At 30.2% G+C, this 27,996-nt stretch overlaps 1 protein-coding gene across 1 annotated transcript; it reads right to left on the bottom strand.

Moving 5' to 3' along the window:
* Positions 1-4: 4 nt before the first annotated feature.
* Positions 5-27,924, bottom strand: LOC108557577 (TWiK family of potassium channels protein 7). The gene is made up of 6 exons (XM_017914156.1): positions 27,537-27,924; positions 22,853-23,132; positions 16,064-16,232; positions 3,548-3,726; positions 828-1,036; positions 5-228 (listed from the first exon to the last, which is right to left on the bottom strand). Exons 1-6 carry the CDS (start codon positions 27,678-27,680, stop codon positions 61-63), a joined length of 1,149 nt encoding a protein of 382 aa, XP_017769645.1. The 5' UTR covers positions 27,681-27,924; the 3' UTR covers positions 5-60.
* Between the last annotated feature and the right edge of the window lie 72 nt (positions 27,925-27,996).

Below are 27,996 nucleotides of genomic sequence, written 5' to 3'. Positions count from 1 at the left end.
AATTCGTTTTATAAACTATTGGCCAATAACTTTTACTTGTTTTCTAGACGGGAGCGATCTCTAAACAGAACTCTCGTAAATGACGACCTGCACTATCGGAGGTTTGTTCTTCTGCGCCGCTTCGGTGAAGCCTCTGATGACCGCTTCCATCGTCTCCCAGTCGCCGCCGTTCGCTTCGATCTTCTGACCGACGCTTCTTTGGGTATTGAACTTCTTAGCCAAGGTCACCTAGAACATACACACGATTCGATGTTAACGTAATGAGAATACTTTGCACATTGCAAATGTAGCTACTAGACTAGGGTGTTAAATAAGCGTAGTGTCAATGAAGCTTCTACGCCAGTGATCTTCGAACTGGTTTTTTTTTATAACTTCAACAACTATTACAAATATTTTCTATATTTATATTTGTTTTTCAGTAAAACTGTATTGATGAGTGTAAATTACCACTCTTTTTTGGATACAAATTCAGAAATATATTTAATGTTGAATATGAAATTTTGTATCAAAATCCTTCTTCCTAGACTTACATATAATGCAATGATTAATGAATGAGTAAGTAATAATGATCAATGATTTGTAAAGAATACACGAAAAACCTTAAATGTTTTGTAAGTTGACAAAGTTTAAAGATCACTGTTCTACACTAAGCCTCTATCTGCTGTATACATACGTAATGTTTTATATTGTTATTCTAGGTTGGCGTGGAAAGAATTAAAGAATCGTTTCAATTCAAGGCCGTTCGACTGTTTCTTTGTATTGTTGTTCTTGTTTTTATACGTTTGTGTTTGATTTAGTTTGATCATTATTGTACAGTATATTCATACCGCTGTCAGGACCCTTCGTAGATCGGAAACGTCCAATCCCGGCGCGTTCTCCGCCAGTTTCCTCAGGTTATCCGCCAATGGTCCAGAAAGTGCTTGCAGTTGTCTCCATGATTGAGCGTATTGTCTTCGGACCAGTTCGATTATCGTCGTTGTCAATGCTAATCCTATCAGGATGTACAGTGTCGCGAGTAGCATGTACGTTGGTTTGTCTGTTTATAAAAATGTTAAAATCAATAATTAAATTAATCAATTTCACAAGGCACTTCAATTATTGATGCATTTCAGTGGGCAAATACCGGAGATGCACATTATTGATTTTGGCTCAACATAATTAACATTCTCACAATTATCATGAAATCATTTAATGATTATTATTAGAATTTACATTTAAAAATTCGAATCAAATTTATGTATACTTTTATTATCCATTCAACACAATGTATTTCTTAATGCGACCCAATTGACAAAATACAATTTTTGTAAGTCATTAAAATTTTACTTTTAGATTGAATTGAATTTTCGTAAAGTAAAATAAAATGTCTTGCATACATAAAAAGTACATATAGGAAGGGTAATCGATCTCATTATTTAAAAATAAAGTTTTTAAAATTTTGAAATAATTATGTAAGATTATATAGTAAAAAATATATCATATAAACTTTGAATAAATTTGGTATAATATCATGTAATCGACGATGCCGTGTGGTACTTTAAGTGCTTCAAGATTACTACAAAAATGATAGAAATCATGGCATGCCTGGTCTATAATTTTAAACTCATGAAATCTTAAGATAATACATCTATCGACTTGATAATGTATAACTTGGCTCCTGCCAATAATCAAAAACTAATTCCATTTGATCGTGCAGATATTGCGATACTGAAAATGCAAAGACCCTGCTGTGAATATGCAAGTACCTTGAATGATAGAAGTTTAGATGGATCGATGAAGAAAAATAGTACGTGCATACAAATACCGAATACAAATCGCTGGAAAATGTGCATATCCTAAATTTATCAAAATATTTTCTAGTTTCGGTATATTACGGTTGATTTAAACTTTAAGTCTTAAATTGAGAATTCAAAATCTTTTAAATAATTATAGATTATATTTATAGAAAAAGTTTAGTAAAGTGCTAATCTTATAAATCAAGAAGATTTATAACTTTTTTAGTTAATGAGAAATAAAGAAAGTAAAATGTTATGATATGTTTATTTTCCTATAAATTGAAAATGATAAGAAACCAAAATCGTTCAACCAAATCGTGAATATTCTATGAATATTGATTGATGTATGATAAAGGATCCAAGTTACGAATTTATACAAGACTGGAAGAAAAAATATATCAAAATTTCGAAAGTTTTAGTTGGTTGAAACTGTGTTAAGTGTTTATCAATGAGTGTTTTCAATTACTTTTAACAGTAAAGTTTTAAAGTTATAAGAAAATATGTAAATATGTAAATATATCAGTTAATTATAAAATCAAAGTTAACAGATCGAAATTTTGAACATAGATTTTCCAATGGAAATATGAAATAATTGAATTACAGTATAATATCATAAATACAGAACCATTTATTCTAATGAATTTACCTTCAATGTTTGCTTCTAAATTTCTTTGTATAATGTTATTATGTTATGTAAAGATAAAATGTGTTAATGGTAAGAAAATTGTTACTATAAAACTATTGTTCACTATAATCTTAATATTGTAAGAAATATAACAAATAAAAAGAGCGATCAAATTGTGATGGGAGCAGTCGTAAAATTAAAGTTTTTTGCAGAAGTAGGGCATCTTTTATTTATTTTGTACACCCTTTTTGCCCCTCGAGTGATTACATTTCACAATACATTAAATAATAATCCGAACATGTTACTTATTATATTTTATGATGAGCGTGTAGAGAGAAACGACTGGCATTTCCATTTTCTGCGTAGGTTTCGAGGGGTGTCGATGTATTTACAAGAACAGAGACAAAAAAAAAATCGATGCATAAGTTAACAAAAATTTGAAATGGCCCATAAATAAATGTAACGATCCCGCGTCGTTTTTGTGTTTTTTTTTTTTTGTAAAATCAAAGACCGATTCGAACGGATTTTCCGCTCTAACCTTTGACTTTGTGCCAATAAACAACGCGGCAAACACGCGAAGTACATATTAAAATCCATCTCACATTTGCACACCGACTCATGTCCTTTTATTGTTGCGGGCTCATTAAAAACGTCCGCATTTAGCATACCGATGTGTTTAGCATCGAAAGGTATTCCAATTTTGTTCTTTCTTTGCTTATTTATTTATAATTCCCTAGGAGGTAGTCGATATTCCCACAGGATCAACCCTCGATATATTTATTCGAAAGTAGCCTCTGGCTGTCGGCGAATTAGTGTCGCTATTATTTACGATCGACGCGTAAATATAATATATTGACGTACATAAATCTAGTAGAGAGCAGCAAAGTAGGATTGAGAAGAAAAAAATGAGAGGAAACACAGAAAAATTTTGCAAATAAACCGTGCGCGAATAACAAGACAGATTGCAACGAAATTATAATCTTCGTCAGACTTGTTGAGTTTCATTCGGAATCGGTTGGATTTATCGTCGGAGCAAGTTTATTTTAAATCCAATAAAATTTATCGGCCGCTGCGAAAGTGGCCAATTTCCGCGGTTTATTTTCACGTCTCGGACGGATACTGAACAGAAACAATGGACGCACATTACCTGGAACCAGATCCCCGAAGCCTATCGTCGTCATCGTTATGAAACAGAAGTAGAAACCGTCGAAGAACGTCCAATCCTCTTCCCACATCACGAAGAGTCCTGCGCCTGCAGCTAAATAGATGAACAGGAAGCACACTGCGAGGAGCGCGTACGACGACGTCCTTGCTACCGTTGCTGTTCTGGAACAATAATTAAATTAGTGATGATTAAGTGCTGCCGTAATGAAGAGTTATGTTATGTTACAGTAGAAAAGAATGGTCAGTTGAAGTAAACTATTAGAGTAGAATGCTCAGCTTCGGGAAAATAATCAGTGAAATTGCTATTTGTTCGTATTAGCGAAAGTACAATATGATATAATTAATTTTATTAATGAATCAATGAATTGTTCAAAACTTACATTTTTATTATTAGCAACTAGATTAACATAAAATAATATCTTATATATCAATTGCTAGTATTTTTCTGTATGTTTGTAGTAAACTATTGAGAGAATAATCTTAACAAATAAACCATTCCTATTTATGTTATAGAAGCAATATTTTTATTAAATAATTTAACTAAAATTATACGAAATATGGTTCAAATACTGTTTCTTCCTATATTTCTAACTGATTAAGTAATAATTATCTAGTTTTTGCAATGTTTGTTAGTCATTTCCAATGTTAAATAAATTTTGATTTAGTACAAGTTTATTAGATATTTTTAATATAATTCACTTTCTATAAATTTACTTTATTGCTTACTAATTGAAATTTATTATTTCTAATTTATATGTTATGCATAAAAATTGATAATTGAATCAAATATATATGCTTCAATATAACTGAAAACATTAAATTTTTAACAATCAAAATCTTAGATTTGTTAAAATTAATATCAAATTTCTATAATATTTATAAATGTAGAGAACATGTTTTTAATAAAGATTTAGAAAATTTATAAAAAAAAAATTGACGGAATTAAGGAAGTTCCTGTAGAAAAATGTTAACACCCAATGATATGAAAAGGTCCTCCAATTACATTAAAAATGTTTTATTTTTTTGAGTGAAAATGATCCTGATTTAGGAAGAAGTGTTACGCTTAAGTGATCAATGATAAATGTAATAATTCCTAATGAACTAGAGAAAAGCACAAGAATTCAAATTTATATATAATATCATATATTTTACTTTGCATACAAGTTAATTATTTAATTAAAAAACTTTTCATTATTCGAAAATAAAAAGCTTTTCTTAGTATCCCCTTTGCAGCACACTTTAAAAACGAAGGTTCACTTAAAGAAGTAATTTTGTGAAACGCATTCTATTCGTTAATTGAGGTACTTCATGAATATGAATGAATGTTATACACATAAAACCTAATTATTTGGATTACATGACAATTATAATTTTTATTTAAAAAAACAACAATATTATAGTAATTCCAAAGTCTTACTTTATGCCGAAATAAACATACATAAGTAATGTGCAATTTTGTAAGAAATACTTCATCGATTATATATATGGAACCTCGCTTAACGAGCAAAATGAATTGTAAGAAAAATGACTCGTTTAACGAGCGACGATTTGCATAACAAGTGACGATGAGAAGAGAAGTTCCGGATTGCGCGCCTGCTACATCATTTTCAAAAATTGTGTACACATATGTGTATTTGTGTATTGTGTGTATTTATGTGTATTTTCGAATATGTTTCACTATACGAGTAAAAATCCGGAAATTTTGGAACGGATTAAACTCGTTAAGCGAGGTTGAAATGTACTAGACAAGTATTGCGTTGTCTGTCATATCATAAGTGAGAATACCTCTCGTTACATAAAATTGAGCAATTCGTTAGTATTTTATCGATGCTGCATTACAGACAACTTAACAAACCGTATTTCTTTTATAGTTATTTTATTCTACATTCGCGAAATATAACAAAGCATGATGAGGGTGGCTGGTCATATAATTGGGGCGGCTTATCGATGCAATAAAAACACATAACAAGGGGGGTGTTGTAAAGAAATATAGAGAAAAGAGAGTGGGTGGATCGTTGCAGCAGTAAGAGTTTACGTGTGTGCCTCTAATAAGGAGAAAGCGCGTGCAAACTGCTTTTTCCCCCTTTCGGATTAATTATGCGAAAACGTACATTTCACAAAAGCCAAAGAACAAAGCGGTTTTCCTTTAATTCCATGCATCGACAATATCAACGCAAATAATTAAGTTTTTTTTACTACCCGTTCTGGAGAGCACGTAAACTCGTAAACGTTTCCATCCTCCCATGTTAATTGCTTCGCAACGAAAATGCAATTCTCCAACTCTGACATCCCTCGCAAATTTTCAAACGTCAAGAGTGTCAGAAATAAATGAATTTATACAATCAAATTAATTGCAACACCTTACTCTTTCGTATTTTCAGAAAATATCCAACGTTTCGTTTATTTCAATTTAAAAATTCTTTATTTAGTTTTTTTTTTTGACAATTTTTTTTGTATAGATTCCCTTTGCTCCATTTGTTTCGCCCACATCTACCCACCATAAATCTCTTCCGCCTTTCGACTTATGTGGCGAACGCATTTCATTCCTATACACATAATCTGGATGATATTTATGTCACTGCATTATTATAACTCGCCGAAAATTATTCCCCTGACAGTTTACATATATGCAATTCCCTCTGCCAAATCTCGTCTGCGAAGCGTGAAAATAATCGGATTTAAATGCATTAACTTTCTTTTTGCTTTTCTAGTTTCTTTTTGTTAGTCTCTTTCCAACTTAAATTTATATGTACACGTAATCATTTTCGAATGGATTTGTGGATAGAGTAGCTGAATCGACGCGGAGTCAATGTTATTCGAGAAAATATACTTAGGTGTAATCCTCGGAAAGCTGAAAACAACACTTAAATCTAAAATTTAGTTTGGTCCAGTTCCAGACGTGCACAATTTATTATTGCGTTAAGCGTCTCGACTCGTTTACAGTATATTATGCTAATTGCTTACAAATAAAATTGTTCTAAGATTCGAATTGTTATAAGTTTCATCTATATTCTGCATAACAATAACCTTGATTATATCATAAAATAGTTTAATGTATACAATAAACATTGGGCAAAGTTAAAATTTTAATGGATCGTAATGTAATTGTATAACTGTTTTCAATGAGAACATTAAACTTGAAAATGCAGAGCCTGGTAGCCGGATGGTTTCATTTTTCTCTTGGTAACTAAAAGCAAATGTTTTTACATGACTATTTATCTAAATATAAGAAACTAAGAAGTACCAAAAAAAAAAAAAAATAATCTACAATCAATTTTTTATATCTTTTATATTGATTCTGATTGAATTGTTTGTTACCAAACCAAAACATATAAATATATTATTGGTTGGCTGTTTTACTATTTCCTTTCACTGTGAATCTGCTGTTGTGTCCAACCGTTATTATTACAATTATTATTGTTAATATAGTGTATTAACGAATTAGAGACATCCACGGCGTCTCTTAGTCGCCTTATTATATAAACATATGCATCAGAGAAAGGGAACCTTCACAGTGAGACCCATTGTAACATTCCTTCCTATTTTCAACTGATAAGACCAAACTGCAGAATAAACAGATCCCACAGTAACCTGAAGCGGAGCGTCTTCTCAAAACGTGCCTTACTCCTCGAACTCCCACCCCGTCCGTATTAATACGAATTAACTTTGTTAGTACAATAGGTATTTAGCATTAGTCTTAGTCAATCTCTTAAAGTATCTACATTGTCTTGGAAAAAAACCCAAGAGTACCAAGTATTATAATAAACTTGTTTTAAACCAATTGAATTATTTAATTCCTACAACTGAGACTCCACAACGACAACACCAGAAGAAGATATTCCTTAACACTGTCATTGTCCATCGATTTGGCTGAAGGTCCATATGCTGAACCTTATTTATTTTGCTGTCGATCTGTGATGAACGATGGCCCTATTGCCACCGAGAGGGCTCACAAAGGGTCTGGCTATGCCCACTAGATCGTGGGTAGGGCGACTTAACTATTCAGCCATTAGTCGTCCTCATTGTTAATTATAAAAATATTTTCTTAAACTAATTGATTCGTTAATTTCTATATGAATAAAAAAGAAAAGTTATAAAATCATACGATATTTCGAAAAAAAATGAAATTCCAAATTAAAGAAGAATCATCTGTATTTGCATTCTACATGAACCATATTAATTTGTTGTTCATTATTTTTCTATTCCTCTAGTACAGGGGTCCCCAACCTTTTTGTACCCAAGAGCACATTCTAGAATGCCGGTCAGGCGGCGGGCACCATTTATTTTTCAAGGTAAATTTATAGTTTAGTCAATAATACACATAATGCACAAATAAAAATATATGCCCGCACATAGGCAGGCGTACTTAAAACGGTAAAAAGTTCAATAATTTTAGGTTAAATTAAATTAGGTTATATTTTGGAAGTTTACTTTATAAGTTCAAAAGTAATATTATTTTTGTTGCCAATTTGAATGGTTTATTGGGGACCCCTGCTTTAGTATTTTTCCAGATTTCTTAACTGTTAATTGATAAAGTAAATGATGATTTGTGTGATGAAAACAAAATGCAAAATAGGACATACTTTTGTACAATAATATTTGATAATTGGTTTTTATGCTTTTATTTCTATAATTTTCTTCAGGAAAATAACTTTGTACTTTGGCAAGTGAGTACCAATGGTTTTTAACACATTAATTTTATATGTGTCACTTTGCATCAAAAATGTTATATTATAATAAATTTGACCGAAGTATTGTTGTGTCCAACCACTTTATTATTAATTATTGATATTTATTAATAAGTACTATGTGTAAGTATATTCTTATGGAAAGTTGTCATAAACATTAAACAGCCCCATCAGCACTTGCAACATCTGCATAGGACAATAAAACCTTTTTGGAGAAAAGCTAGGATTTCTTATATTTTATTAGTCTTTTCTATCCATTTATGTCTCTTTCGTAAGTGGAAAATTAATTGTAAAAACTATGCACTCCCGCAATTAACCTCCTCAAATAATTGTAAGATTTATGACTCTTTACAATACTTTATTTACAGCAGTACACAATCACGGTGTACAATCCCGGTGCCGATGAGGTGCATTCCACAGGGCAAATTAGCCCCTGCTCTTAGAGTAATATTTACTATTCGGTCAGCTTCTTAGCAAATAAGCTACAAATTATTCCATCCAGTGATAATTTGATAAGTATAATTACAAAGAAATATACTGAACCAGGTTAAGAAATACTGTGATAATGATATAAACTTAAAAAATATTTCGAAAAAGGAAGATAAATGAAGATTACGTTTTTTTAGAAATATGAATAAGCCGTTTGCATTCACGGCATACAAATAGAAGAGGTCGGATTAAATGTAATTAGACATTTAATTGCAATTGAATTAAATTTTCGGGAGTGAAGCGAATATAAAAGCACGCCGCTTTCATTAGCGTCTTGGTAAGACGTAATTTGCGTAGATTACGTAGCTGTCTGGGGATTTAAACGCGTTTATCGTCTCCGGGCTCAACGAAACTGATAAACCGAAAGGGCTGATACGCATCACCCCCTTTCGTATTTTCATCTAGAACAGGATATGCCTAATGTTCACCGTCACATTTAAACCATTAGCTTAGTTTCTACATCATGTAGAATATGAGGATAAACACAAATTCTACAATGTATTTAAGTTAACCTTTAACTACTCGCGCACTGAAATTTCTATGCACTACTCGCGCTGTGTATTTTATACACCACATGTAGTACGTAAAACGGAGTACAAAAATGATTGTATTTAGACAAGAAAAAACTTATTCATACTTTTTTATTAGATTCATAACTATAATAATAACTAATATAATAGTAAATTATAAATCAGAATTGTCTTCATTGCCCGCTATATAGCATCGTCTGCTATTACACCAACACTGCAGAGGAAGAATTAAACAAATTCTTTGTGCCGCAGTCAACACACTATTGCACCGGCATTTAGTAAACACTGTGGACATAAGTTACGTTAAGTGTCATAGATGGGGGAAAGAAAATATAAATGTGGTATTATTTCTTAGAAAATTGGTGTACTTTTTACAACGGCGCGAGTAGTTAAATGTTAAACTAACAATAGTGAAATTTCCAATTAGAAGATTTTCTTTCCGAAAGTTCTATATAAACTAATAATTATACTCTCGTCTCTTTATAGACTCTATATACTATATTCATTACTACCAGGAATACTATGTTTAGATTGAAGTGCAATATTTACGTCAACATAATTATCCTCATTTACATCAACACAATTATCTTAAGAGAGAAACCAATTACCAACAAAAATGATTTATTGAATGTAAATTATCAAACATTCCAGCGAGAATATTTTCTGCATACCAGATTTGTGGCAATTGGTAATTCTCGAACATTATTATGTAAAGCCCGCATTAGATCAATTCTTTTTTCGCTTAAGGAATGATGATGAGATTCGACCCACTTCTAAGCTGGCAATTTTTTTTTTGGCACTCCCTTTATTTTTATATATTTAAAGTCCTTTTTTTTTATTATTAATCGAAAATTTAAAGCAAATTCCAAATTGCATTTTTTGAAGAAAGTTTACTGTACATTTTATTAGTAAATGTATGGAAAAGGATGTTATTTATACTATACACCTGATTAAGTAGAAGTAGGCATCAGAATTATTTTTAAAGATTCAAAATTATCACTGTTAATTAGTAAAAACTGAGATTATAATTACAATTAACATAATAATTGGTTTAATAATTTTAGGTTAAGTTAAATTAGGTTATATTTTGGGAGTTAACATTACAAGTTTCAAAAGTAATATTATTTTTGTTGCCAATTTGGACTATGACATTTTCTAATTTTTAGTAAATGAATGCTGTGGCGTTCATAATTTGGCAGTTATATAATTAATATAAACTTTTTGCTAAAATAACGTAAAAATAAACTGCAAAAAATGTGTAGAAGTGTGAAAAAGATACAGAAACGAACTCTAAAACTGCATTTTATTTGGGTAAGTATCGATTCATCCGCAACGGAAGCAGCATACTTGCGCAACAATGTCACTCAAGAGATCGTCTTTTGTTACTCATTTATTTTTAACACGGCCCATTTTGATTATCATAAACGGGTCTATATCGCAAGCACGACAACCGAAAGACCGTCTATTGAAATCCCGACGTTCGAAATCCCGACTGTGTCGAAATCCCGACGTTCGAAATCCCGACTATATCACAATATCGACAACCATATTCCCGACTGTATCAGAATCTCGACAACCATAATACCGACTATATCAAAATCACGACTATATCACAATCTCGACAACCATATTCCCGACTGTATCAGAATCTCGACAACCATAATACCGACTATATCAAAATCCCGACCATATAAAATTTTTTTACAATAACATTTTTAAATTATTTCGGAGCGTAGTCACCTTGTGCTACACTTTTATTATTAATAACAATAAATTATTATTAATTTATTTGATTTTGTTGAATTATTCATAATAAACCTTAACATTACATTTAAAAGTCACTACACTCCGGAATAATTTAAAAATGTTATTGTAAACATTTTCGATATAGTCGGGATTTTGATACAGTCGGGATTTCGATTAGGTCGGCATTTTAAACGTCGGGATTTCGAACGTCGGAAATTTGATTGTTCGGTTGTCGGGCAAAACATAAAGTAATTCACCAATAGAACTGATTTATTGCCAAATTCATAGAAACCAATATTCGTAGTTATTAATGTTACCATCTAAACTGCAAACAACCGCAAATGTTTGTGCTGCAGATGTCGCGTTACAGGGCTACATTATAAAACAAGTTTCGTTATGCAAATTCCAGTGCACCTGGATGTTCAGCAAACATGATTATACTCATAGGTCATCGTTTGAACCCTTTTTCAGTTCGCATTTTGGATTATTTGTTAATTGTTGTCGAGGCTGCGTGATTTAATTCCAGAGATCGTGCGGATTACGAATCATTTGCACAAACGTATAAAACCCAGTTGCGTGACAGCATTTTGACACCTGTCAAATTTATACGGTCCGACGTGTAGATTAGCGTACATTTCAAATGCGAGTCGTAAAATACGCAAAATAAAAACACACAAAAATACAATTTAGCATACTAATATTTCCTACTTACGCTGGGACCTTACGTAACTTCCATCAGATTACATGGATCTATAGAGTTTTTATGATTGATAATGATTGACCTGTTGAATCGCAGTGAAAATGTGGATTACGTATACAATTTAGATTACATATTTTTATTATTTACTTTAGTTCTTTAGTATTTTAATTACAACCAACATTTGCTTTATTATTTCTTTGTTAACGTTCGTTTTATAACTTTCATTACTTTTTATTACTAGGTTTTAATTCGTACTTTTCATTGCTCGAGTATTACTTTATTTCATAGTGAACATATCGTATATTAATTCAGTTCATAAAATGTATGAAATAAAATATTATATACTGTAATTATTTGAAAAAGTTTTATAAAATCAAGAATAAATCTCAAACTCCTCTGAAAGTTTACCTTTTCTGTATAAAATAAATATTTTTATCATCTTTTTAATTGGTTGGGATATACCAATATTAATAATAAATGAACTACTATAAAAATATAATTATACTTTAAAAAAGTTGATAATTATCAAAGATAAAAAACAATTTAAATAAATAATCCATTAGAGCTAATCTAGCTTTGGATGAGATACTGTTCAGCTGTATTCCTCGATGTGTCAGAAGCTTTCGATAAAGTTTGGTATACAGGTTTACTCTACAAGCTGAAAATGCAACTTCCACATAATATTTATGAAGTGTTGAATTCCTACCTAAAAGATCGAAAGTTTTTATCAAATTGGAAGGATCATATCAAGGTAAAGCGTGAACAACTAGAAATAAAATTTAGAAAGATGTATTGGCTACTGCCCCCAAATTCGCAGTTCGCAACTAATTAAAAAAAAGTATTCCATATAAATGTATTAGAAGAATCGCGGGTGCACCATTGTACATCACCAATAAGAGACTGCACCAGGACCTTGGAATAAAAACAGTGCAAGAGTTTGCCAAAGTTTCCTCCAAAAAATACACGAACAGGCTTGATTCGTCAACCATCTCGACAATAGCGTCACAACAAGAAGATTAGAGCGCTGCAAGCCCTTGGATCTTCAATTTAGATTTAAGTAAAGAATAAATAAACCAATATTATATTCAAACGTGATAAATGTTCACTAGAATAGATAATTAGAGATAATTAGATTTTACTAAATTGAAATAATTAAATAAATTAAGTACAGCGACGTTCCTTTAATTACTTTAAAATCTTTTGTTTTTCTGTTAAGATTGTTTGAACGAATCTATGGACTTATTCCAAACCATTGCTCCGACGTGTTTCTTATGGGAAGGGCAGAGAACTTTCGTTTTCTAAGAGCTGAGAAGTTTCTGGTCGTCCGGGAGAGACATTATGTTGCAGACCACGTTGTATATTTCGCGAAGCATTGTTATAGTCCACCTATAAAGTTGCAGGAACTCTAATTAATCCAACTTTATGAAACGTTGGACGCCTTGCTGATGTCGCCTTGAAAGCAGTGAATGAATTCAGCACGAGTGCAACTCAAAATATACATACATTATTTCGTGCTGTGTTTTTTTATATATACAATTAATTAAACTAACTATAACGTGTGTATCTCGCGAGGTCAATTTGTCAAGTATATCCTGATGCATTAATTAAATTAAATTATATTTTGTATTGAATGCAATGTTTATTCATATTTTTAAAAATATGAAATTTCTCTTTGTAATAATTCCATTTTTTATTTGTTCTTCATGGAAAAGTAAATAAATGTTCATTGTGAACAAATGAGATGTGATCTTTTGCTATTTTTTTTAATGATAGATTGATTATAACACATATATTTAATGAAACTGATGATTAGAATATCTCATAATACATATACAGGTAGCCGTCGTTTTACGCCGCAGTTCCGTTCCTACAAAAGCCGTCGCAAATCGAATCGCCGTAAAATGAACTATTATTTATAGTGAGGTAACTATAAGGTTTAGTTCTATATAAGTGTAAAATCAGCAATTAATAAGTGTTATTTCGCAGCGGCGTAAATCGAACCGGCGCAAAACGACGTTTACCTGTATTTATTACAATGTCTTGTTGTTCCTTTGGTTATATTTATCTATACCGGTGATTCTCTAACTTTTTGATCCGCTTTTCCACTTAAAAAATTTCAAGGACCCCAGGGTATGTGTAGAAAAATCTAGAAAAACATACCTTACCATCTGTCTTTAATTTTTCTGCGACCTTTGAAAATCACTGATCTATAATGATAATAATTAAATGTAATTTATTATCAATATTAATTTATAAAAATAACGTTAATAAAGTACGTGAATGAAATAAGTTGAGAATTTATTGCAATCTCTACTCTAACTCAAGAGGATTTGTACCTCGGAGTTACAAATTAAACGACAGTTGATAAATGAGCGTAAAGCGAGCGGAGTTGTGGAATGTTAAACGTAATGAATTAGGAGCAAAGCTTACATATACCATTTTTTTTAAAGAAGTAATTTCAAACAGATATTTTTAGAAATAATGTACATTATTTATTATTGCTAATAGTTAAAATGTTGATAATATAAAAAAAATAAAGTAACAGAACATAAGACTTATTTTAAATAAATTGGTAATTACATTCTATAAAAAATCATTAATTATTTTGATCATTTGTGTCTGCTGATTACATTACATTTTTTATTCAGTAAGACACAAATGAACGTTCTCTCTAAATACCTAATAATTAGATTAGATAGAAAAGGTTTGTCAATCATTTGAAGAAGAGTATTTTGTTTTTTTTAATATAAAGGTAAAAGTAAAATATTAAATTGGATAAAATCTTCATTATGACTGTGTGAAATTAGATTTTTAAATCAGTTTAAAATTAAATGTATGTTTGAATTCGGAATAACTCGATATCATTCGGAACTATTTCAAATTTTTGTTTTGAATTAATAAAACTTTGATGGAAGTGTGCTGGTGATAGTGTTTTTTTTTTAATTTCTTATTGAAAAAAAAATGTTGACTTGTTTTCGACCAATTTAGACATACGAAGTTAAAGATTTAGTCTAATTTTCCATATTGAAGAGAACAGTAGCAAGTAAGTGTTATTTGTAGAAATATATATTTTTTTCTAATATTGTAAATTATACTATTAATGTACGTTTATATTAGAATAGACATAATCTGTTGCGTCCAAGGATGTGGAACAAAACAGGGCGACGATGTAGTACTACAACAATTTCCTCACATCCATTTTCCCCAATTTCAACAGTGGAAAAATGCAACACGGAATCCTTCACTACTTAACATGGATAACATGTATATTCAAAAAAGGAAAAGAGTATGCAACCTCCACTCACTTACAAACACAGACCATCTTTTTTGAAATACGGCATAGTTCTTTTATCGGAAAATAATGGTAATAATCTTATTGATTAACTAGTCTCTGAGGTATAAAGTAACAAATGTCAAAAAATATGTTGTTTGAAAAAAATATAATTTGTGAGTATAAAATAATAGCTAATTTTGATGGAAATGGCTAAGTTGAAGATTTTGTTAACAATTTTCTTTTTTATTTGAAATATATTACTATATAAATATCTACATGATCTTGCTCTATAATACATACATGTTTGTCATATGTTATAACTTAAATGTAATTATATTTAGTTATTTGCATAAATTGATCAATTTTCTTAATTATATACTTTTATAATTATGCTCAATTATTTTTAATTTGCCAGAATAATCACTGTAAGACGTTCATTAGATATATGATTAATTTATTAATTGTATAGTGAATTACAACTATAAACGTTGTTTTCCCCAAATTTTCTTAGTAATTAGTTTAAATATACATAACTTAATAAATCAAAAGTTTTCACGTTTGAATGAATCGTACTTTTTTTACAAACGTTCGATATCATGTACGCATGATTATTTTGGTAGTTCTGATGTAATTGTACGTTCATGCGAATGATATATGTTCCAAAAAATTGTAATATTCAACGTACATTTTTATTATATACTTGAATATATCCGCTAGATATGTTTTTATTATGGATGTATTTTTTAATGAAGTATGCGAATCGTTAAAGTTAATTATATTATTATTTACGATGCAATACGTTCGTTGTTGTACGTCACGTAATGGGAGATTTTTCTTCCGCCTTTGGTAACTTCCGGTTTGCCGGTTCGTAGCAAGCAACAACACACGTATATGTATGAAAAACGTGAGGGGCGGCTCGCCTTAAAACACACTCACACATCATGACACACGAAACTAGGGAAAAACATATGTTTATCAACCTAATTAAAGTCCGGCCTGAAGGCGCGGATGGTCATTGTTTGTCTGTTTTGTTTTTAAATATAAAAAAAAGTGGAAACCGGAAACAACTCACTTGCACATCTTCGGTACGGATGGTAGATGACTCATGAGCGTGGACACGGTCGTTGCGAAGAGCCGACCCCAATCCGCAATCACGGTCAGGGTTAATGGGATGCCGACCAAGGCGAACACTATGCAGAACGCCCTTCCCTCCGTCGTCATAGGTACTATATCACCATATCCTGCAACGAAAAGAAACCCAGAACGTTATGCCGACGTTATTATTCATGACCCCACGAAAATTCCGACACAAGTCGCATTGCTACGTAATGATCGGTGCAGGCAGCACTGACATCGTCCTTGCTACCAGTTCCGGACAATTTGTCAGGTTCTTATTTTCAATTTATCAGTTAATAAAAATAAACTGTTTACTTTTCACTATAAAGTGGGTCTTTTTACTCAAATAGACATTAAAATTACAATTAAACAGTTTTTATAGCATAAAATTTGATAGCGTTTTATAATCAATCTATTTGATTGTCTGAAAATACAATATTTATTTAAGCCAACTAAGATCATGGCAAATTTATATATTTGAACAAGTACTTCTGTATACATTACTTGTTACTTTATTTGGGCACGTATACCCCAGTATACAAGTAGTATACATTGATACTTTACTTGTCATTGTTTGAATGTGTTGAAACCAATGACTGTTTTCAATTATATTACAACATACAAATAATTATACAAAACAACAAGGAATTGAACTATATGCAAATGAAATAAATATTTTAATTTCCAAATAAGGAATTTGATTATAAGAGAAAACAATATTCAAGTCGTTGGAACGAAATTGGGGCTTAAGGTAGACAATCTTTTAGTTATGTTAATTCCTATTTAATTAAGATGATGAATTTATTTGGCAAAAGCTAAAATTGAAATATTATACCTTTTTACAAATTTTCAAGTGTTTTTCAACCTGTTTTATATCGAGGCTATATAATTGAACCTATATTTAAACTTACACGGTGCACTTAAACTTTTTTTTGTTGAGCCTTGCATTTCATTAAAAAATTATTTAATTAATTCAAATTACCGCACTAGATTCTAGATGATTTTACAGAGCATCATATCTTAAAACTAGAAGAGAAACTTTTTAACGTGTAGTAAATAATTTAAACATTGTTTTATCGATTGAAAATATAGTTTATATTTTCAAGGCACATACAGACATTATACTTATTTGTAACATTTAGGTGGTGCCAATTTTTATTTTAATGCACTTTTATCGAAGTTCTTTACTACGCCAAGTGGGTCATGACCCTAAACGTTTAAATATTTCAGTTTTAAATATACTATTTTATAAATACATCAATTACATTTTTTTTTGTCAATAAATTCTCTATACTATCCCGTATAAAAATTTCAAATCAAACTAAATTTTAATTGAGTAAAATGAAAATTAGTAAATAAAATTGTTTTTTTTTCATAAATAAATGATTAGTTTCTTTTTATTTATATAGTCAAATTTCTATTTGTGTGTTGTATGTTTTTAGTTCCTCGATTAGTCCGGTTTCAAACAGTTCAAAATATTGATGGGACCGATTACAGGCAAAATACAAGGTATATTTAAAGATACGTAAGAACAATATATTACTTTTAGTTAATATGTCTAGTTTATACTGAATAGTACAAAAAGTTACCAAAAGGTGTTAAGTATCTAAACTAAATTAGTTATTGTTTTTCTTATTTCGTAATATTAATTAATATTTAAACTCGATATAAGTAAGGAAGCAAAATATTTTTTTAATTTTCCATTTATTACTAAAAACGATTAATGTTTTTTTTACACCATATACAATCAAATGTTGCTATTTACATAAATTATAGCTTAAAATATGAGAACCTATAAAACGGTACATGCAAATTTTATAGTCCCAATAAGAGACCTTCGTTTACTGACAGGACGCATGCAACCATCGCCGCGAAGAATACTCGAAAATTATGATCGAATGTAAATGAATTAGCGTATGGTGTTCATTGTATTTCAGTATTTGCAATTGGATATCAAATTACGAGCGGATCGATCCACTCACTCACGAGGGATAAATTTAGGTGAAGAAAATGATCGTTTACATGGGCAGAGAGAGAGAGAACGAAATCGAGCCTTATTCAACACCATTTAGACTCGTTTAATTTATTACTGCAGCAAATTAATTCGCATGGTAACTTCGTTCGGTTTACTTAAACCACAACTGGCAATTAGATAATTATACTTTCGCCGTTTTTTTTTCAGTTTTCAATCTTTATTGTAAATCTAACTGCATTAGCAATTTCATTAATCAAGTGTATAAAATACCCATTGAGAAGATCCCTTCTTCGGTACTTATCGATGATTGCACGCTCGTCCTTCAGTTGTAAATCTATTCCAATTTTACAATTAGAGCTTATTTGATTGCCCACTTTCATTGAATAAAACATATTATCAAAAATGTATGATCAGTAAATTATAGTAAATTATTTTTAAATTTACTAAATGTATTTGATATTGATTAAAATTTATAATTATTATCACATGAAACATTTTTTAAGTAATTTTTCATGTTAACAAATCTTAATTACATCTCTAATTATTATTTAAAATAAATATTTAACTTTGAAGTATGACAAAATATGCAATAAATAATTGTTATATATACAACTAATAGTTGAATGGTTAAGTCGTCCTACCCAAGATTCCGTGAGCACCGGTTGGAATCCTGGTCAAGCCAGGCCCATTGTGAGCCCTCTCGGTGATTGCAACAATAGAGCCGTTGTTCATCAGTGTTAAGAATAGCTGCAGATACACAGACAAAGGGAATAGTAGAATCGCAGAGCTTCAATATACTGAAGTTAATCCACAAGACGGCAGCCAACCAACAAATTATAGAAGAATATAATGGTAAAAACTTTGATTGGGAAGTTTACCAAAAAGCAAATGTCTACCGCCCTTAGATTTAATTAATATTGGCAGGAATAAGATTGTAAAATAAATATACTATGACATAATAAAAAATAAATTAACTATATAAAAATATATTATAAAGTCTTGTTATAAGGAAAACAATTTTAATGTTAAATTTTCATTTGTATTTTCTTCAGAAATATAACATTTCTAATATATATTGTACTTGTATAAATATAAAAATGTATATTTCAAAACATTATATTTTATTGGTGAAACATATTCATGCATTTATACATGTGTTTTTGGCACGAAAGAACTGTGGAGCTATATGTTTTAAATATTGATGAAACAAATAAAGTGAAATGTCTTCCGGAAAACAAAATACTGAGTGAATGTCTACATTTTCATCTGTAAACTAGTCATAAATTATATTTTTATTATATTACATTTAAAATTACTTATGCTTAAAGCATAAGTAATAATATTATGAAATGTTTAATATTCTCGTCATCATTTTGTAATTTTTATTTATACAATTAATGTAGAAGTATTTTAATGCAGAATTAAAATAGGAAGTTAATATAGTATACATCAATGTTTAAAGATCAATGAAAGTATATTATTGTTTAAAAAAGAGCTTAATTTAAATACTGAAGAAAGTCAAATAATTCATCATCAAAGAGTCGGATTTGATGGTTGTTGACAGAAAGGCAACTTGAAATCGAATCATTAAGTTGAAGCGAAAGGCGAAGATCAATGGAATTCGGTAATAGCTGCCAAAAAAATAGTCGACTACCGCACATATATATATATTTTCATAGGAGAAAAACTGAAGATATTTAATGGCACAAAGACAAAGAAACGCTACGTCCAAATATTTGAAAATTCGTAACACTATATACCTTTCAAATAATTTTTGCGTCCACAAAAGATTTACTTTATTTTTTTTTATTACAAAGCTCGTGTTGTGGATTTTCTTTTTAAATATTTACGCATGACGAAAAGAATGGGCAAGGTTCTCGTTTACATTAAATTTCTACATTTTCACTCGAATCGTAAACATTTCCCAAACACACTCTTTTGATCCAAACATTAGAAATAAGAAACACAGTTCTAAATTTACACTTCAACTCCTCGCGCGTTTAGATACACTATATATTTTTTTTACACTTATGTATCTATATTAATAAACTTAATGCCATCATAAATTTTCGATCCGAAGAATTCACAATCGCTATATTTAATATTGATTCGTATTTTTGTATACATACAAATTCATATTTAAAATAAATATATCTATATTTTTTTATAACAAATTCCGTCATTAGGAATTAATCAGTTCCTATGGGTCCATCATAAAATAAGAAGTAAAATCTCTTGTAATAAACATATGAAATTTATGTTTCATTGAAAATTTCAATAAAGAATTATCGGCTTTGACCATATCTTGTACAGTTTGAAACCGTACTAATCGAGGACTTTAAAACAATCATTTCTGGGTAAAAAAATATTTTGTGCACTAGAATTTATTTTTATTTTGCTCCATTAAAATTTAGATTGTTTTGAAATTTTCGCAGAAGAAAGAATGCCTCGTATATTGCTATATCTATGCTGAACTTAATTATTTGATTACATAGTCAAGTCTCAATGATTTAGTACACGTTTTTCGTATATTTTATGTGCAGACTTTTTCGTTTAAATTTTTAACGATTTTTCTAGTTCTCTCAATGTTAGGCTCTTGCATATACTATACGTTGAAATGCATCGACAACGCTTTGAGAAATAGGAGTTTCACTTAAAATGTATATTCTGCATCAGCTTTCTTTAGCTTTTCAATTGCTAACACGTCTTTATATTTCTTGTTTGCTTTAAGAAGATCATTTACATCAATTATAGTGATATCCAATTACATTTGATTCTCAGTTTTTTATAAACTTTAAAAAAGAAACAAATTGAATGTTGTGAAAAAAATTGGTAAACCTGTAAATATTAATCAACTAAATGTAATTTTTTTCACTATATATTTTCATCGCAAACTTTTATAAAACCACTTAAAAATTACTCAAACATTTTCCAATTTAGGGTCTAAATAGCGTTTCTCAACTTTTTTACCGAACCAATATATTTGTACTGCGAACCAATTGCCATGAGTATTTCAGTTTCTCGCTTTGAAATAAGGTGACAGCTGTTATTTCGCGACTCTTTAAAATATTAATCGATTGCTAAAACGAACTTTCTTTTACTTATATAATCTTAATATAATGTTACGTAAAATTGTTAAATTTTAAATATGATTACATTTTTTTTATAAGCAATTTACCAAGGATATTATTTAATGTCATTAATCTCTTCTTTTTTTTTTGTTAAGAAACGTGTTTAAATTTTATAGGAAAACTTTTGAACGCTGACATTTTTTAATATAAATTTAATATGGGACATGGGACTTGATTTACTGACATGTTTATTAAGGAATTCAGATTAAACAGTTAAATATTCAAACTTTCTGTTCCCTCTTTATAACTTTTGAAATTAAATGCTTTTAATCTTTTATATATCAAATTAAACGTTTATTTTAATAGTTCATTTTAACGAATTATTTAATATTCTTTGTTTACAACTGAAATATCAAATAGAGTATTAAAAAAAAAGATGGATGGAATTTCGTTTTACGAACTAATAAAATTAAAAGTTGGCAAATCATCATAGATCAATAAGAAATTTGGCTAACTGCAAGTTAATCAATATATATAATTATACAGACACATTTTTTAGTTCAAGTATTTGATTTTGGCTCATTTCTATATAGAAACCAAGTTTTTGAATTATATAAACTAAAAAAAAACAATAATAAATATGATTTACTTTGTCAAAACGTATCCATTTTTTATATTTTTAATTTATTGGTCCCTTTTTTATTTATATATTAAATAAACTTTTTGTTTAAGTAATTATCAAGATATTTGTTAGAATTGTTTCTTTTATTACATCATACATATAATTTGCTATTGTCAACAGCATACATTTTGTTGTAATCATTTCTAATTAAATATAAGTGAACTTATAATAAACAAGTTAATTTTGTGGGTCGAGGAACAAAGAGAAGACATTAGTAGTTGAAATTTAAATGGTAATTTTATAATTAAAATTTTCGTACGCCATCATAAAGAAGCTCACATGTGGCGGATTTAGACAGACAAAGGTCCCAGATGTAATAGAAACTCGAAACTCCGAAAGACCAGACGGTGGTGTTGGCCTTAGTTCCTTTTTCCCTTCTGGAGGACATCAACGATTAATAAGTCCTCAGGGATAATCCCAGTCTCCACCGTAACTTACCGACCCAATTACTTAAAACCCGACTATTAATAGTGCTAAATAACATGCATAACCATACTTTGCAGAAGATTAGCTTGTAGTAAATTCGTCTTAGGCGAAACCCGGCACCTCCACCGCGACTGCAGCAATCTCGAAAAATAAATCTGTTACGTTTTAAATGTTCCACTTTGATTAACGTTAATCTTAGCGTGCTCCAGTATATAAATAATAATTATGAGTTTGAGAACGCAACGCGCGATAAGTGAAATGTAACAAGCGATTTGCAATTTGTAGCACGCTGAAGATTGATTCAATACTATTTCAGATTACTTGTGCAGTGTTATGGTGAATATCCTGAATATGCATGCATTCCAAAGGGTGGGAATATGAAATAACGGAAAGCCGTTCGTGATTAAAGTTTCCTTTTGCGTTTTGGGCTTCTTTCGGGCGGCTCTAAATCACGTTGACGTTGCGTGAAAGAAAACTTTTAATATCATATTTATTAAAGTGGAAATCGATGTTATTTACATTTCATTTGTGTGTGTTTATATTATTTTATTTTTTTCTGTTACTAGGTCAAAGATAAAAGTGTTTATTTACCTATTGTCGTGATGACGGTGGAGGAGAAGAAGACGGCTTTGAGGATAGTCCACTTCTCGAGCTCTTCAAGAGGTCGCGAGTTGTCTGTGAGACCTCCGAGGACGGCATCCTGCAGAACTTTCTCGTAGTCCTTCACCTCCATCAAAACCAAATCACCCAAGTTGCTTAGTTCCGAGTTATTCACGATCCGATTAACCAAGTGGTGTCTTCTGGCGTTCACCACTTGATTCAAATGCGTTAAACGAGCCACCTCTGCCGGATACTCCACGCTTCTAAACACCTGCAACAAAGTTACCATTTACCAATAAGAAAAAAAAAGGTCAGCATGATAAACGTTCGGCAATTGCCTTCGTTCCCTAACTTATTAAGCGAAGTGTTTTTTCACCGACAAACAAACCGGATCCGGAATTCAGATTTTTATCTACGTACAATCCGGTGATTAATCACAGTTTCCGGAACCCGAATCAAACTTACCTTAAAGCAGAACAGATAAATTAATGCCACGATTCGCATCTGAATTTACGAAACGTGAAAACCGAATCCTGCCACAAGAATATGTTTTTTTTTTGTTATACATCGGTATGGGAATATGAAATCGATGTTTCCTTTTTATTTAAAAGACGGATACACGCGGATAATAAAAATGAATGTTTCCTGTTTGCATTCGCAAAGTTCTATGGATTTGAGAAAGCGGACCCTTTAAAAGGTTAGAGCCGCGGCTCGCGAGGCTCGTGACATTTACGCACTTTCCAATAAAAAGCCGCAGGACGACTTTAATGGAGCCATAAGTTACGTAAGCGAAATGGAAGAAGGGAATTTGATAGTAGATAGTGATTTGAATGGAACTAGGGAGAAAACTATAAATAGCTTTGATGGGGGCGCCACTATAAATAGCGAATTTAAATAATCATAACACCAATTGGTATTTACGTACTTTCCGGGTTTTCTGATTTAATTTACAGTCAAGTTTAAGCAAAATTCAGTTTCTCATCTTCCTGCTTTACAAATTATAACTCATTTTCCGCCCTTCGCCCGCTTCGTATTCATCAACATAATGCACTCTTGTCGTAAAAGTTTTTGGCACTCAGACACGCCAAATCATCATCATAAGCTTACCTCTTAATGCTTACGATTAATCTTACATAAAAAAGATCAATGATATATTGCAAAGCAATGGAAAATTCTTTATAGATTTATTTCAAGAGAGATTAATAAATTACTACAGAAATTAATAGTTGACACGTATTAAGCATTTTTTTTTAAAATCTTATTAATGGAAAATTTTAATTATTTTCTAATACATGCAATATTTTATTGTAAAAAAATACTGAATTGCATATATTTTGTGACATATTTGATGTATTTTATAGCGTTAAAAAGTGTTTAAATTTCAGAGACTATAAATCATTTCTATTAGTATGAATATGCTACCTAAATGTGATCGTAAATGCTGTTGAATAACACAAAAATGTTTCACTTTAATAAACAAAATTTTATAGCAAATACGTGAAAAAATGTAGATTCAGTGAGTTTATGAAAGTTTTTCTGTTGCATTAAGCAAATATTGCTGAATATTATTTGAATACACCTATCCCTCGTTTTACACGGTACTTTTTTTAACTTTAAAAGATTAGAAAACCTATCACAGTATAAATCTGGCGATAGTTATATTACTGTAGAAATTTTTAATCTAAAGAAATATAACAAATACAGTGGAACCTCGCTTAACGAGTTTAATCCGTTCCAAAATTTCTGGATTTTTACTCGTATATTGAAATATTCGTATAGTGAAACATATTCAAAATACACATAATAAGTGTACACAAGTTTTAAAAATGATGTAGCTGGCACGCAATCCCTGGGACTTCTTTTCTGATCGTCACTCGGTATGCGAAACGTCGCTCGTTAAGCGAATAATTTTTCTTACAATTCATTTTGCTCGTTAAGCGAAATGCTCGTTAAGCGAGGTTCCACTGTATTGAAATTTTTATTTCATAGTTGCTTTGTCTATTTTTATTATTATTTTGTATTATAAGAATATTAAATCTTCAGTGATAAAATTAGATAGTCAGTATATGAATATTTTCAAAATAAGTATTATCATTTGTTAGGGGGAGGATTTAGTTTGAAAATAAAAAGGAAGCGTATAGCGAAACCTAATAAAAGTACCAACCTTCAGAGAGTCACGTAGGATAGTTAATAGAATAGGTTTATCGTAGGCCATAAGAAAAAAGACACAAGAAAGAAACTAAATGAGAAGTTTGATATTGTGAGCATGTGTGGAAAAAGACGGAGGAATGTTTGTGCTTTAAATTATAATAAATATATGTAATTGACAAACAGATTGTAGAGAATTCAAAAGTATTATTTAAAGAAAAAGTTAGTATTAGTTTATAGTATTGATCTAGAGATTATCATAAAAAATAAATCTTATATTGAATTACTATATAAAGAGCAGTAATTAATAAAGTTAATCACTCATTATTTTATTTAATTTTAAAATTAAATATTTATAAACCAACTATTTTTACTGATGAATGATTCTGTGAATCTTTTAATACATTTACAAAAAAAAAAAATTCTTGACGATTTAACATTTGATTTAGTATATATATTTAGTCAAATCCAAACTTGTAATCATTATTAACGTTTCTCTATAGTATATTTTGATAAAGCGACAATATTACTCATACTGTTTGTTCACTGTATTCGCATAACTCTAATACACCTAATTTATGAATACATCTAACAATGGAATTTACTTACAATATCTAACATAAGCTATTTGATTAACAGCGCAACAAAATACTGGATTTTTGTTATCATTATTATTTGTCAACACAATTAATAAATCTTTCATTCTTCGAACACAATAGCATTTCAGTGGCATATATTTATGAACTTAGGTGTGAACTCGATCATTAACGATTGCCGCAATAAACCTTCTATTATGTTTCCTTTCATTTGGTTCGCATTGCCTCTTTCATAATTACGTTTGCCCTTTGACTTGCGTCGAAACTAAATCCCTTAATGAAAGGCCCCCCTTGCAGAATCGACCTTACACATCCATCAAATTACATATCAACTATTTATTACGTTATCTACATCATGTTGATTTTAATGGTAATCATAGTTGACGTAATTATTAAATTAAACATAGTTAAGGATAATTCACCATAAATACTTCTTATTATTTCAGTTTTTAACTGTTAGATAAAATAAATAGTTTACTTATCATATAGAATTATTTTATTATGCAATAAAATAATTATAAATAGTTATTACTAATTAGTATAGGGAGTATCTTAAATGTAGGGGGTTTACGTTAATGGGATTATAGAATGGAGTGAAATGGTCAAATTAATTAAGGTGTGGGATTTCGTGTAAAAAAAGAAGTGTACGAGGGAACTGGATTCCCCTAAATTAATGATTCTTTCTACTATGTACATAAATTTTATGGTTATTTGTTAAATGAACAAAATCTTCTAAAATATATGAATTTAAAGAATGCTTTAGCTATTGCAACAATATTATATTGGTAATAAGTAGAAAGTTTGTATTTGTCAGAGTTATAATTGTCTTTTTATGACTTTGAATTGAAAGGTCAACGGTCGTGTCTATAATAAGACGATATTCGAAAATACCCGAAGATAAGGATGTCTGCGGCTATTGAAAACACCTGCACTTCAATTACATTTTCTCATATCTCTATTTGGGTCGCACATATTAGGGGCTGAAAATACTATCTAAATAGTGGGATTGTTTCGAACTCGCATCCCGGAATCCGTGCCAATGTATTATTTTACCTGAAGCGAAACTTGTATCTTTCTTATCTGCGAATATCATAAATTTCAGAAGATATTTTATATATAAAAAAAACTTTTTATTATTCGCTATTATTTTTCTTTTAAAATATTATTCATTAATACAAAGTCAATTTACTTTTGCAAATATTTAGTAATAAAGAAATTTACATATAAAAAAAATATGAAACATAGTTGAAAATATGATACAATTAATTTTGAATAAAAAAAATATGAAGTTTAAAAAAGTTAAATACTAAAAATATGATTTTTTTATGAATCTGCTAATATATAAATGAATTACATTTTTATGCAATGTCTGTAGCATAGGAATATTGAAATAATGATTTGGTATCCCAAAAATTTAGAGAAAAAAACTTGTAGTTAGAAGACGTTGAGAAGTTTAACATGAATCGAGCGCGTTATATAAACAGTCAAAGCGGTCAATTTTGAAACGTCCTTAAAACCAACACAATAATAATGAAACCACTTGATCTATCTTTAAAACTCCAGTCCATTTTTTATGGTAGTTTTATAGTTCATGAGATAATTTAAATTAGAAATATTGCGTTACAGTGTTTATAGTGAATTGGATGGAAGTCAATTTCATAGAAAATTGTTCTTTTTTAAATATTCTGAATGAATTGCATTTATATTATAAGTTTCGATTCAATTCAATTCAGTTTAAATAAAAACATATTTGTATTGAAATAATGTTTGAAAAACTTTAAATACTTTATCAATTAATAATTTATTGAGAAATTTAAGTTTAATCGTGTTTGAGAAAGTATGCAATTAGTAAGCTACCACAAGTTTGTTAAAGTTTATTGAGAATATATTGAATATTTTTTTTGTTGGGAGAAAGTTTAAAAATATCTTACCAATCCACCGAGAAGTGTGTAAACCATCAGAGCAACGAGAAGCAGGATGTGTTGCAGGGCTGCTTTCAATTGAACACGTTTCAACCAATTGACAAATCTTGTTTTACAGTCCAGATTGGTCGTCATGTAAACTGTGGTTTCCATGTTAATTAAACAAACAAAAAATAATAACTAAACTAAACAAAACTGAACTAAGAACACTTGATTTAAGGGTGGATTTTATATGTGCGATTGTTCGTGTACGTATATAAATTTATTGATGGGTTTGTTGTTCCGCAAAGGCCATGATCGAACCGGTCCGTTTTGTGCAAAACACGCGACTGGAGGAGTATGGAGTTTGTGGGCCGTCGCGATGCTGCAGCATGCTAGACGCTCGGCACCGCGACGCTCGGACGCACACTAACATAGTTCGTGTTCCTCGCGCAAATCCAAACCGTGGCCCACAAAAGACGTCGCGCCA

This window comes from Nicrophorus vespilloides, unplaced genomic scaffold (genome assembly GCF_001412225.1).
Source record: "Nicrophorus vespilloides isolate i.1.1-1 unplaced genomic scaffold, Nicve_v1.0, whole genome shotgun sequence".
Classification (NCBI taxonomy): Eukaryota; Metazoa; Arthropoda; class Insecta; order Coleoptera; family Silphidae; genus Nicrophorus; species Nicrophorus vespilloides.
This window is presented reverse-complemented; position numbering and strand designations above follow the sequence as displayed.

Coding starts and splice junctions, on each gene's coding strand:
- LOC108557577 (XM_017914156.1), bottom strand. CDS start 27,680: ATGGAAACCACAGTTTACATGACGACCAATCTGGACTGTAAAACAAGA. Junction 16,233..22,852: donor CACCGTCATCACGACAATAG/GTAAATAAACAC, acceptor TTTTCGTTGCAG/GATATGGTGATATAGTACCT. Junction 3,727..16,063: donor TCCGTACCGAAGATGTGCAA/GTGAGTTGTTTC, acceptor TTATTGTTCCAG/AACAGCAACGGTAGCAAGGA.